This window comes from Lipotes vexillifer, unplaced genomic scaffold (assembly GCF_000442215.2).
Source record: "Lipotes vexillifer unplaced genomic scaffold, Lipotes_vexillifer_v1.1 scaffold533, whole genome shotgun sequence".
NCBI classification, from domain to species: Eukaryota; Metazoa; Chordata; class Mammalia; order Artiodactyla; family Lipotidae; genus Lipotes; species Lipotes vexillifer.
In genome coordinates, this window is record NW_006773553.1 from 1,008,094 (window position 1) to 1,020,134 (window position 12,041).

At 66.2% G+C, this 12,041-nt stretch overlaps 1 protein-coding gene across 1 annotated transcript in view; it reads left to right on the top strand.

Moving 5' to 3' along the window:
* Positions 1–12,041, top strand: part of RAI1 (retinoic acid induced 1) — a 15,222-nt gene that overhangs the window by 1,723 nt on the left and 1,458 nt on the right. Inside the window, exons 2-4 of the mRNA XM_007448417.1 lie at positions 1–4,427; positions 8,384–8,477; positions 11,579–11,628. The exon at positions 1–4,427 is cut by the window's left edge and continues 5 nt beyond it. Of these exons, the coding sequence (XP_007448479.1) occupies positions 1–4,427; positions 8,384–8,477; positions 11,579–11,628 (4,571 nt within the window). The remainder of the gene's footprint in view (positions 4,428–8,383; positions 8,478–11,578; positions 11,629–12,041) is intronic.

Sequence of the window (12,041 nt, forward strand, 5' to 3'; positions counted from 1 at the left end):
ACCAGCAGCCGCTTGGCCCCGGAGCCTTCCCCGCCGGTCTCGCGGACCACAGCCACTTCATGCCCCTGCTCAACCCCTCCCCGACGGACGCCGCCGGCTCCGTGGAGGCCCAGGCCGCCAACTGCAAGGCCCTGCAGAAGGACAAGCTTCCCGAGAGCCTGCTGTCAGACCTCAGCCTGCACAGCCTCACGGCGCTGACCTCGCAGGTGGAGAACATCTCCAACACCGTGCAGCAGCTGCTGCTCTCCAAGGCAGCCGTGCCCCAGAAGAAGGGCGTCAAGAGCCTGGCGGCCCGGACCCCGGAGCAGCACAAGAGCCAGCACTGCAGCCCCGAGGGCAGCGGCTACTCGGCCGAGCCGGCAGGCACGCCGCTGTCAGAGCCGCTGAGCAGCACACCACAGTCCACGCACGCCGAGCCGCCCGAGGCCGACTACCTGAGCGGCTCCGAGGACCCGCTGGAGCGCAGCCTCCTCTACTGCAGCCAGGCCCGCGGCAGCCCCGCCAGGGTCCACGGCAGCTCCAAGGCCAAGCCCGAGTCCGTGTCCACCTGCTCCGTAACTTCACCCGACGACATGTCCACCAAGTCCGACGACTCCTTCCAGAGCCTGCACGGCAGCCTGCCGCTCGACAGCTTCTCCAAGCTCGTGGCTGGCGAGCGGGACTGCCCGCGCCTGCTGCTCAGCGCCCTGGCGCAGGACGACCTGGCCTCCGAGATCCTGGGGCTGCAGGAGGCCATCAGCGAGAAGGCCGACAAGGTCTGGGCCGAGGCGCCCGGCCTGGCCAAGGACACCGGCAAGCCACCCTTCTCGCTGGAGAACCACAGCGCCTGCTTGGACCCCGTGGCCAAGGGTGCGTGGCCGCGGCCGGGGGAGCAGGACGCCCTGCCCGAGGCCCTGCAGCTGGAGAAGGGCGGCGGCACCAAGGACTTCGGCCCAGGGCTGTTCGAAGATCCCTCCGTGGGCTTCGCCACCCCTGACCCCAAGAAGACAACCGGTCCCCTCTCCTTTGGTGCCAAGCCCACGCTGGGGGCCGCCGCCTCGGACCCCGCCACGGCGGCTTTCGACTGCTTCCCAGACACGACCGCCGCCAGCTCGGCGGACGGCGCCAACCCCTTCGCCTGGCCCGAGGAGAACCTGGGGGACGCCTGTCCCCGGTGGGGGCTGCACCCCGGCGAGCTCGCCAAGGGCCTGGAGCAGGGCGGGCAGGCCGCCGACAGCGGCGGGCAGGAGGCCTCCCGCGAGGCTTCGGCCTGCCTGGGCTTCCCGGAGGAGCAGCCCTCGGGGGACAAGGCTGTGGTGCCCCGGGACTCCCAGCAGGAGGCGGCGGGCGGGGTGAAGGAGGAGGCGGGCGGGCTGCTGCAGTGTCCCGAGGTGGGCAAGGCCGACCGGTGGCTGGAGGACAGCCGGCACTGCTGCTCCGCCGCCGACTTCGGCGACCTCCCACTGCTGCCGCCCGCAGGCAGGAAGGGGGACTTGGAGGCGGAGGAGTACTCGTCTCTGTGCGAGCTCCTGGGCAGCCCCGAGCAGAGGCCGGCCCTGCAGGACCCACTGTCGCCCAAGGCCCCGCTGCTGTGTGGCAAGGAGGAGGTGGAGGAGGTGCTGGACCCCAAGGCCGGCTGGGGCTCCCCGTGCGCCCTGTCTGGCGAGTCCGTCATCTTGCTGGGCCCCACCGTGGGCACCGAGTCTAAGGTGCAGAGCTGGTTCGAGTCCTCCCTCTCCCACATGAAGCCAGGGGAAGAGGGGCCCGAGGGGGCACTGGCCCCGGGGGATTCCACCGCCCTGGCCCCGGAAGCCTCCCTGACCCAGAAACCGAACAAGCCCGCTGTGCCCGAGGCGCCCATCGCCAAGAAGGAGCCTGTGCCTCGCGGCAAAAGCTTACGGAGCCGGCGGGTGCACCGGGGGCTGCCCGAGGCCGAGGATTCCCCGTGCAGGGCCCCGGCGCTGCCCAAAGACCTGCTGCTCCCTGAATCGTGCACGGGGCCCCCCCAGGGACAGATGGAAGGGGCAGGGGCCCCAGGCCGGGGGACCTCGGAAGGGCTCCCCAGGATGTGCACCCGCTCCTTCACGGCCCTGAGTGAGCCCCGCACGCCCGGACCCCCGGGCCTGCCCACCACCCCTGCCCCCCCAGACAAGCTGGGGGGCAAGCAGCGAGCTGCCTTCAAGTCGGGCAAGCGGGTGGGGAAGCCCTCCCCCAAGGCCGCATCCAGCCCCAGCAACCCGGCCGCCCTGCCCGTGGCCTCCGACAGCAGCCCCATGGGCTCCAAGACCAAGGAGACAGACTCGCCGGATGCACCAGGCAAAGACCAGCGCTCCATGATCCTCCGGTCCCGCACCAGGACCCAGGAGGCCTTCCACTGCAAGCGGCGGCGGGCCTCGGAGAGCCGGCTCCCCAACTGCCGCGCCGCCAAGAAGCTCCTCACCAACAACCACCTGCCCGCCACGTTCAAGGTCGCCGGTAGCCCCCAGAAGGAGGGCAGGGCGGGCCAACGGGCAAGGGTCCCCAAGCCTGGTACAGGCGGCAAGCTCTCCGATCGGCCCCTCCACGCCCTCAAAAGGAAGTCGGCCTTCATGGCACCTGTCCCCACCAAGAAGCGCAACCTGGTCTTACGCAGCGGCAGCACCAGTGGGGACACGAAGGAGGAGGGGGCCGAGGGCCCTCCCACCCTCTTCAAGAGGATGACGTCTCCCAAGAAGGCCAAGCCTGCCAAGGGCAACAGTGAGCCCACGGCAAAGCCGCCACCCCCGGAGGCCCCTGACGCCAGCCTGAAGCTGGCCTCACGGGCGTCCGTCCAGGGCGCCATGAAGACCAAGGTGCTGCCCCCCCGGAAAGGCCGGGGCCTTAAGCTGGAGGCCATCGTGCAGAAGATCACCTCGCCCAGCCTCAAAAAGTTTGCATGCAGAGCACCGGGGGCCCCTCCCGGGAATCCTCAGAGCCCATCCCTTCCCGAGAAGGACCGTGGGCTCAAGAGCGCAGGGGGCAGCCTGCTGGGGGCAGAAGGCGGCCTCTTAAACGTGAGCACTGGGCACAAGTTCCCAGCAGCCTTGGGGGCCGGTCCGTTATGCAGAAATCCAACCAACAGATCCTTAAAAGGCAAACTCGTGAACAATAAGAAACTGTCCTCGACCGACGGTTTCAAAACTGAGGCCTTCACATCCCCAGAGGCCCTACTGCCCGGGGGCGCTGCCCTGGCACCTAAGAAGAGAAGCCGGAAAGGCAGGGCTGGAGCCCTCGGACTCCCCAGAGGCTCCCTGGAGAAGAGGCCTCATCTCGGCCCAGCTCTGCTCCTGACGGCCAACCGCACGCAGGGGGGCAGCGAGGACAGCTCTGGCGGAGGAGGCAAGAAGCCAAAGACGGAGGAGCTGGGGCTGGCCTCCCAGCCCCCTGAGGGCCGGCCCTGCCAGCCCCAGGTGAGGGCACAGAAGCAGCCTGGCCACGCCAACTACAGCAGCTATTCCAAGCGGAAGCGCCTGACGCGGGGCCGGGCCAAGAATGCCACCACCTCACCCTGTAAGGGGCGCGCCAAGCGGCGGCGGCAGCAGCAGGTGCTGCCCCTGGATCCCGCAGAGCCTGAAATCCGCCTCAAATACATTTCCTCCTGCAAGCGGCTGCGAGCAGACAGCCGCAGCCCCGCCTTCTCGCCCTTCGTGCGGGTGGAGAAGCGGGATGCGTTCACCACCGTGTGCACTGTTGTCAACTCCCCCGGAGACGAGCCCAAGCCCCACAGGAAGCCTTCCTCGTCACCCTCTTGCTCCTTCTCTTTGGACGCGGCCGGGGCCTCCCTAGCCACGCTCCCCGGAGGCTCCATCCTTCAGCCTCGGCCCTCCCTGCCCCTCTCCTCCACCATGCATCTGGGGCCCGTGGTCTCCAAGGCCCTGAGTACCTCTTGCCTTGTTTGCTGCCTCTGCCAAAACCCAGCCAACTTCAAGGACCTCGGGGACCTCTGTGGGCCCTACTACCCCGGACACTGCCTCCCCAAAAAGAAGCCAAAACTCAAGGAGAAGGTGCGGCCAGAGAGCACCTGCGAGGAGGCCTCGCTGCCTCTCGAGAGGACACTCAAAGGCCTCGAGTGCCCAGCTGCCGCCGCCGCCGCCGCCGCCACCGCCGCCGCCACCACCGGGAAGCCCCCCAGGCCTGACGGCCCAGCTGATCCAGCCAAGCAGGGCTCCCTGCGCACCAGCGCCCGGGGCCTGTCCCGGCGGCTGCAGAGTTGCTACTGCTGTGACGGTCGGGGGGAAGGTGGTGAAGAGACAGCTCCAGCCGACAGGAGCCGCAAGCACGAGTGCAGCAAGGAGCCGCCGGCAGAGCCTGGCGGGGACGCACAGGAGCACTGGGTGCACGAGGCCTGCGCCGTGTGGACGGGCGGGGTCTACCTGGTGGCCGGGAAGCTCTTTGGGCTGCAGGAGGCCATGAAGGTGGCCATGGACATGGTAAGAGGCCAGCCCAGCCGGTGGGGACCTCGGGTTCTGCAGGCAGACAGGCCATCTCTCTAATGCTACAGTCTGGCCCAAACACACCACAATCCCAAATGAATACGCGGGGAGCCTAGCCGGAACATGGAGGCACACTCCAGGCCGAGGCAGGACACATCTGCCCACCCCTGCGCCCCAGACCTCCCACTGTGGCCCCTTACTGCCTGCTCAGCCCTGTACCCACCACACACGCACTCGGCCCCTTCCGGCTGCAGCACGCCCCCACCCCCAAGCCCCCAAGCGCCCTGCTCACCTCACCAGCTGAGATGCTCAGGCCCCAGAACTGCACGTCAGGGGGTTGCCTCCATGGCCTCAGGTGCAGCGGGACCTGTGGGGGAAGAGCCTCTCCAGCACCAGGTGGCTGGATTGTGAGCCCTTAGGGGCAGGGTGGTCCAGGAACCTCTCCTGCGAGGCCCTAAAACGTCCCCTGAGGAACTGCAGTCGCCGAGGGCTTGGTTTAGGTCCCAGCGCTGCCCCTCGCTGTGTGTCTCCAAGAATATAACCTAACCTCTCTGTGCCTCCGTTTCCTTATCTGTAAAGTGGACATGATAGTCCCCTGTGGAGGGGCCCTGAGGATTATGTGAGTTCACACCCATAAAGCTATTACAGCCATACCTGGCCCGTCCACGTGCTCCGTGACTATCTCCTGGGGCCAGTGACAGTGGCAGCCACCTGGGTGACACTAGCATGTTGTCTCAGCAGTGTGACCATTACTCCGATCACCACTCCGATCACCGAGGGGACCCCCGATCCCCTCCCTGCTGCCCGGGGATGGGGTGGGACTCAGCACTCTCCTGCGGCCCGTGCTCCTGCCCCCCTGCCCCCAGCCCTCGGGGCCCCACCGCCCTGTGCCCACCCCACCTGCCCACCTGTTCCCTCTGGGTAGCCCCCCCGCCCCCGCCACCAGCCACACGGACAGCCCTATGCTGGGCAGGGGGGCGCTGCTGGGCTGCCCACACTTCCCTGTTTCCGGCGCCTGACCCTCTCCGTGCGGGGTCCTCCAGCCTTGACAGCAGCCCCAATACCCGGAGCCCTCACCCTTCCCGCCTCCGGTCCCTCCCCTCCCTCCTGTGTGTCTGCTTCTCTCCCTCCTCACTGCCTCCTTCCCAGCAGCCCTGAAATAGATTCAGGTGTCTCCCGCCATTAAAAGATAATACCAAGCGCTCAGATCCCCAGGCCAGCTGGCGGCCACCTGCGGCCTCCCGAGTGTCCCCGGCTGCTCCGCCTCGCCGGGCTGCACTGCTCCTGCACCTTGTCCAAGCACAGGGGCCAACCCCCTCCTTCCCAGCTCAGCGGTTCCAGGCACTTCGGTCTCACCTCACTGCACCAACCACCTGTTGGCCTGGGGAGGAAGCCGGGGGTCCGAGTGGCCTTGTGGTTCCCTGGCGTCTTGCGGCTGTTATGTCACGGAGCTGGAGCTTGGCCCGGTCACCCCATCTCTGCCCGCTGTGCCATCCTCCAAAAATGGTTCAGCGGCCTCCCACCCTGGGAGCATCCCTGGGAAGGTCAGAACGGGGGTGGTCACCGGCCACCCTGCCAGAGAGGTGGTCCCGGGCCAGGTGGGGGCTGGCAGCCAGGCAAGCCTCAGAGGGGCTCATTAAAGCAGCACCCACACCTGGAGGACACCCTGCCTGGAAAGACGGACGGGGTCTGGGGTTTCCCAGGTCATGGTTCAGCCCCCTGCCCACTGACAAGCCCAGACCTCCGTGGGCAGCCCGCCCCCGCCAAGACCCTTTCTGCCTCGGAGCTCGGTGGTAGCGTGCAGCCTTGGAGTCAGGCAGACCCCGGTTCCAATCCCAGCTCTGCCCCAAGAGCCAGTTCTGTGACCCCAGCAAGTCACCGTCCTCTGTGAGCCTCAGGGAGCCGAAGCCCGTCAGCAGGGTGGGGCTGCGGGGACAGCCGGACCCCGGCCTTCACACCCATCAGCACCCTGGCTCTGCAGGAACAGAACTTCTGCGCAGGCCCGGGGGCACCCCTCTTCCTTCTGTGTCCCTTCCTGGGGGCCCCTACACACCTACCCGCCCTGAGCCGTGCTGTGCCCACCTCCAGGGACCTCAATTTCCTAGTCTGCCCAGAGGCTGCCTCTCCCCACAAACTCCCAGGCCCCGCATCACCCACCCAGGGGAACAGCTCAGAACGTGGGCGCTGGGGTCGGAAGGGCCCAAGGCCTCTCCGTACCTCCATTTCTCCACATCTAAAATGCCTGTCTCAAGGGTTTGGGGGCCTCAGTGCAGGCAGGGTGGCATGAGGCCATCACCAGAGGAGCCCACTGTCACTGTTTAACCATCAAGGGCCACTTGGGCCCGGTCTGGGGGCCCACTCCTACCCCATCACACCTTTGCCCCAGAGCCCTGGGAGGCTCAGTCCTGACCAGAAGGAGACTGCCATCCCGAGGCAATGAATGTTCCAGACCGACCCCCAGCCCCCACTCTAGCTCCCCACCCCAGCTCTGCTCCAGAGGCACATTCCCAGGCACTTCTCAGGCTATAGGCCCAGGAAGGGCGTGAGAAGACTCATCCCTGGCGCCTCCCACCTGCTGGGGATGGGGGGTGGGGTCCCCATCAGTCCCTGGCGTGGGAAAGAGCCCACCCCGAGCAGTGAGGCACCATGACCGCCAGCCTGTGCTCCAGCGGGTTTGCTGGGCTCAAAGCCCGTCCAGCTGCTCTTGAGCTGTGTACCCTCGGGCAAGTTACTCGGCTTTTCTGAGCTCTCATCCCTCACCTGTATAAGATAAAGCGACGCTGATGCCATCAGAGTGTTCTCAGGAGGCGGCCTCCACGTGTGCCTGGTGTGTCACGAACTGCAGTTACTGGTTTCAGTGGCTTAGCCTCCGGGCAGGGGTCTGCCCCCCCCCCTCCCAAACCTCACTCCCCTGCTGCACAGGGGGTCTGCAGGATCTGGGGACCAGCCTGTCCCTCCCCAGGCCTCAGGTTTCGCTTCCAAGGGGCTTCCTGGCATCGCCATCCCGTCCTGGCACGTCCCCCTGCAGGCAGCTGGGCCCAACCTGGGGCAGCCCCCAAGCTCAGACCACGGTTTTGGCTTTTGAGAGGCCGAGTGGGCCAGCTGCCGTGCCGGCCGGCGTAGGGTTTACGTGAACCCCGCGTTCAGGCACTGGCTGTCTCCTCCTCGTGGGTCCTGGGCAGGGTGAGCGGCGTCGGAGAGTAGAGCACCGACTCTGGGTCCAGGGCTTGTTCTGTCCCCGGAAAGGATACGAAATGATACTTATCGCCTCCGCCTGCAGTGGGGGCCTCAGCTTCACTGTTTGTGAAGTGACGTCCGTGCAGCTGCCCCCCGGGAGGCTGTGGGGAGGAGCTGGCAGGCGAGGGCACAGCCGGGCGGTGGCTGGCCCTGTGCATTGTCATCCACTGGGCACACGGAGTTGCTCATTTAATCTTCACGACTGTCCCATAAGGCAGGCGCTGTCCCCCCCCCCCCCCCCCCCCCCCACACACACACACACACACACATTTTTAAGCCAGCGTCGGAAATTGTTCATAAGTTTAAATAGTGGCAAAGATGTGATTTCTGGCTTACTGTGACTATTCATAATTTAAAACTACCCCTCCCTGCCTGTGCCTTGGGAAGCCTTCATTTCCCCCCCCCCCCCCCCCCCGCCGTATGGAAGAGGTGGGAGGAGCGGAGTTGCTTGGCTGAGGTCACGCGGTGCACAGTGGCTGAGCCGGGGCTCGGCCGGGCCTGCGGGATACCGAGGCTTATCCACAAGATGGTTGCTTTCCCGCCCCGAGAGCTCCCCCGACCCAAGGTGCCAGGCCGGCGGCTGCCACAAAACCAACCCTGTGGATGTCCATTCTGAGCCTCCCTCCAAGCTGCCTTTCCAGGGCCCCCTGGGAGGAAGGGGTGGGGGCCGGGCCCCTCGGCTGCAGACTCACCTGTCTTCCCTCTCTCCTCGCCAGACTTGTTCCAGCTGCCAAGAAGCCGGGGCCACCATCGGGTGCTGCCACAAAGGATGCATCCACACCTACCATTACCCATGTGCCAGCGATGCGGGTAAGAGCCGGCCCAAGGGGACCAAAGGTCGGGGGCGCAGGCACGGCTCCTCGAACCGGCCGCACTTGACCCGTCGGCTTCCCTCTTCTGCCCCAGCAACTCTTTACCTTCTCGTGTCTCTCGGCTGGGCCCTGTGCTGGGCAGTGCTGGTGACAAGGAGACACATCAGTCCCCAGCCACCTGCTGGAGGAGTGCCCAGAAGCACAAACTACAAAGTGGAAAGCTGTATGTGACCTGCCATTGCCGAGGGGTGCCTACGGCTCAGGAGGGTCTCAGGCCTCCAAGAGCAGGGCTACTGGGCTGGGCCTTGGAAAAAGGCTGAACAGGAGTTCACTGGGTTGGAGAAAAAGGAGAAAAGATAGTTCAGTAACAAAAAGTGAGTGAGATGGAAAGAGACGGAAGTTCAAGACAGACTCCCCCTGGCTCCACGGCACAGCTGTGGAAGGTTTAAGCAGCACGGTGGGCCCTGGAGTCAGGACCAGGCTCCCCTGCACCTGCCCCATTCTCTCCACTCCCTCGCTCACTTGATCCGCAGGCATTTATCGAGCACCTACAATCACCAGGCAGGTGGCATACTGATGGCCTGGGCCAGAGAGCCCGGAGCCCCCAATTCTGGTGGCATGCTTCAGGTGTGGACTGGGTGAATCCACCGATGTCTCTGCACTCGGTTCCCCATCTGTAAAGCTGAGGTTAGAGTCATTTCTTCTTTCTGCAGCTGTCTGGAGCAGGGAGTGAGATCACAAGCACGACCCGGAAAGGGCAGCTCCGGTCCGATTTGGGGGCCAGCCCCCACAATCTCTGTCCCCCGCCCCCTGCTGCCCTGGAAGAGGGTGAGGTTATCGTGACCCTGTCGCACAACGGCAGGGCAGAGGCATTTCCTGGCAGGACCCTCCCTGCTCCCACAGCCCGGGGACCCCTCTTCCCACCTGAATGCCAGTTCCTGGCATCAGTCCGCACCGAGCCGCCCCCAGGAGCACACACGGGACTGAGCAGTGACGGTTCCTTGGTGAGGGCTGAGGCGCTAGCACCTCAGGGAGGGAACCCGCTGGAGCAGGACCCGGGCCGCTCTGGCTCCGCACCCTGCCCTGAGGGCCGTGGGAACCAGATTGTAATGCGGACTCGCCCCTTCACCAGACTCCGGGCCTGACCTCCAGGAACAGGTGCCTCGGGCAGCAGCTCTCCCCCCCGCAGTGATTAGCTTCGCGCCTGCGCTCTGCCAGCCCCGTGCCAGGCCTTGCACTGTCTCCAGCGGCACCTTCACAGACAGGCTGTCTTACCCGTGGCCACAGCACTGCAGGAACAGGACCAGGGGGTGACTGTCTGGTCGGCTCCACGTCCTGCGCGCTGTCCCCTCCGGTGTTGCCGCCTCCCAGCCTCCTTGGGGGCTCGTGTCTCAGTGGGACAGACAAGAGAACCGTGATCCTTGCCTAAAGTTACGGAGACCAGACAAGGAGAGACTGTGCTGAGAGATCCATCCTGAGTTGGGAGGGAATCCAGGATGGCTTCTAGGAGGAGGTGACATTGGAGCCAGTCCTCAAGAGGTCAAGGGAGGTGGGCAGGAGCTGGCTTGTGGTGGGACACATAAACCAGGCTTGGAGCGATACAAGCTGTTTCCAGTGATGTCTTTGAGGGATTCCCCATATAGCAGAGGTCTCTGTAGGGCCGCAGGGGACAGATGAGATGCTGGCCTGAGCAGACCGGTGACGGAGCCCTGCATTCCGGAGAGAGGGGCTGCAGATGCAGATGGAGCCTGCGCCTCAGAGGCTTTGCAAGCACAGGAAGCAGGGCCATGCTGGGAGGAGGGGGGGAGAGGGAGATGGCCAGCGTCCCCAGGTCAGCGAGCAGGCCCAAGGCAGGGCATGCTGTGCCACTGGTGTATCAGCCACCGGACATTCCAGGCCCAGCCTCCAGCACATCTCAGGAGGGTGTGTGTGGGCAGGCAGACCCTGCCGCATGCCAGATTGAGCTCACCCAGGTGGCCGTAGTCAGCTGACAGCTCAGCTGAGGCTGGTGGACCCAGATGAGCTGGGGCCCCAGCTGGGCCAGCTCCTCTCTGCTCTGCATGGCCTCCCGGCTCCACCAGGCCCAGCTGGGCAGCCCCCTCTCTCCTTCACAGAGGGGCTGTGCAGGGCCGGGTGCGGGGGTGGGGGGCAGTTAATCCCCACACGTGCAGCTCCCTTTGGGGTCGAACTTGAGGCATCTGCCTAAGGGTTGGAGAGTTTGGCAGAGCCCGGAGGGGGCGGTGTGAGGGAGGGGCATGGAGGGGGTACAGTGGCCAGAGAAGGAGGCAGGACTAGTGAGCCTGGCACCCAGAGGGGAGGGGGACCCAGCTCCAGGCAGCAGGGGGGCGCGGGGGGAACCCAGGGAGTGGGCTGGGCAGGCAGGAGCCCCCGGCAGTTACCCAGCTGCTGGTCAGCACCTTGCACCTGCCCGACCCGGGTCTGGAAGTATGGTCCTCCGTGGGGCTCTCCAGGGGTCTGGGCCGGGCCCTCAGACCACGGGGCACCAGAGCTGCCCAGGCCCACTGACCCTGCGCCCTTTGTTAGGCAGCCCACATTGGAGCTAGCAGAGCGAGCACCAGGCCCCGGGCCACTTCGTCAGCTGGGCCCTGGCTCCCCAAGTGCAGACACCAGGAGAGGGGCTGGGGATGGGTGACTGGCCCTCCCTCCCCACGTCCAGAGTGGCTGCTGGGGGCAGCTAAGCATGATGCCTATGGGAGTGCCACCCCCAGTCCCAGCTGGTCAACACACGTTCACTGAGCACCCCCTGGGTGTCAAGGCCTACCTAGGGGCTGGGCCCGGACCACCAGGAGGGCGTGACCAGTGTGGCCCAGCAAAGCACAGCGGGGGAGGGCGAGGGGAAGAGTGGGGAGGCCTCCCCATGACAAAAGGGGGTTCCAGAGGGAGGGGAAAGGAGAGTAAAGGACAGATGGGCCAGCGGGGCTGGGGGCTGACGGAGTTCGGATTGGGTCGGATTTCAAGCAGAGGCTGACTTACTCTTTGGAAAAAAAAACCCTGCAGCTGAGGGCGTCCGGGGCGGTGGGCCCCCCTCCCGGCCGGACAAGACGCCGTTCTGACCGCACGAACTTCTCTTGCTCACAGGTTGCATATTCATCGAAGAGAACTTTTCTTTGAAATGCCCCAAACATAAGGTGGGTGACCGCGAGCCTCCCCTGGAGGGGCCCAGGCTGGAGAGGAGCCCCGGCGCGGGAACGCCGGCTCCGGGCGGACCAGGCGGGGGCGAATCAGCACGGCTGGGCCCCGGGCCACTTATACAGCCCGCACGTGCGGGAGGCGGGGCCAGCCCAGGGCGGGGCGGGGCGCGGGGACTGGCCTACGGGCAAAGCTGCAGGTGGGGCCTCGCTCTGGAGGCGCGGGCGGGGTCGGGGCCGAGGGGCGGGCCTGGAGGAGTTGACCGCTCGGCAGGTGCCCCGCAGTCAGCAACTAGCCGCGCGTCTCTTCCCCGCAGAGGCTGCCATTGTAATCCACCCCCGGCCGGAGGAGCCGCCGGATCCCGCCCGCCCGCCAGCCCGCCCGCCCGCCCGCCGACGCCGCCGACGCCGCC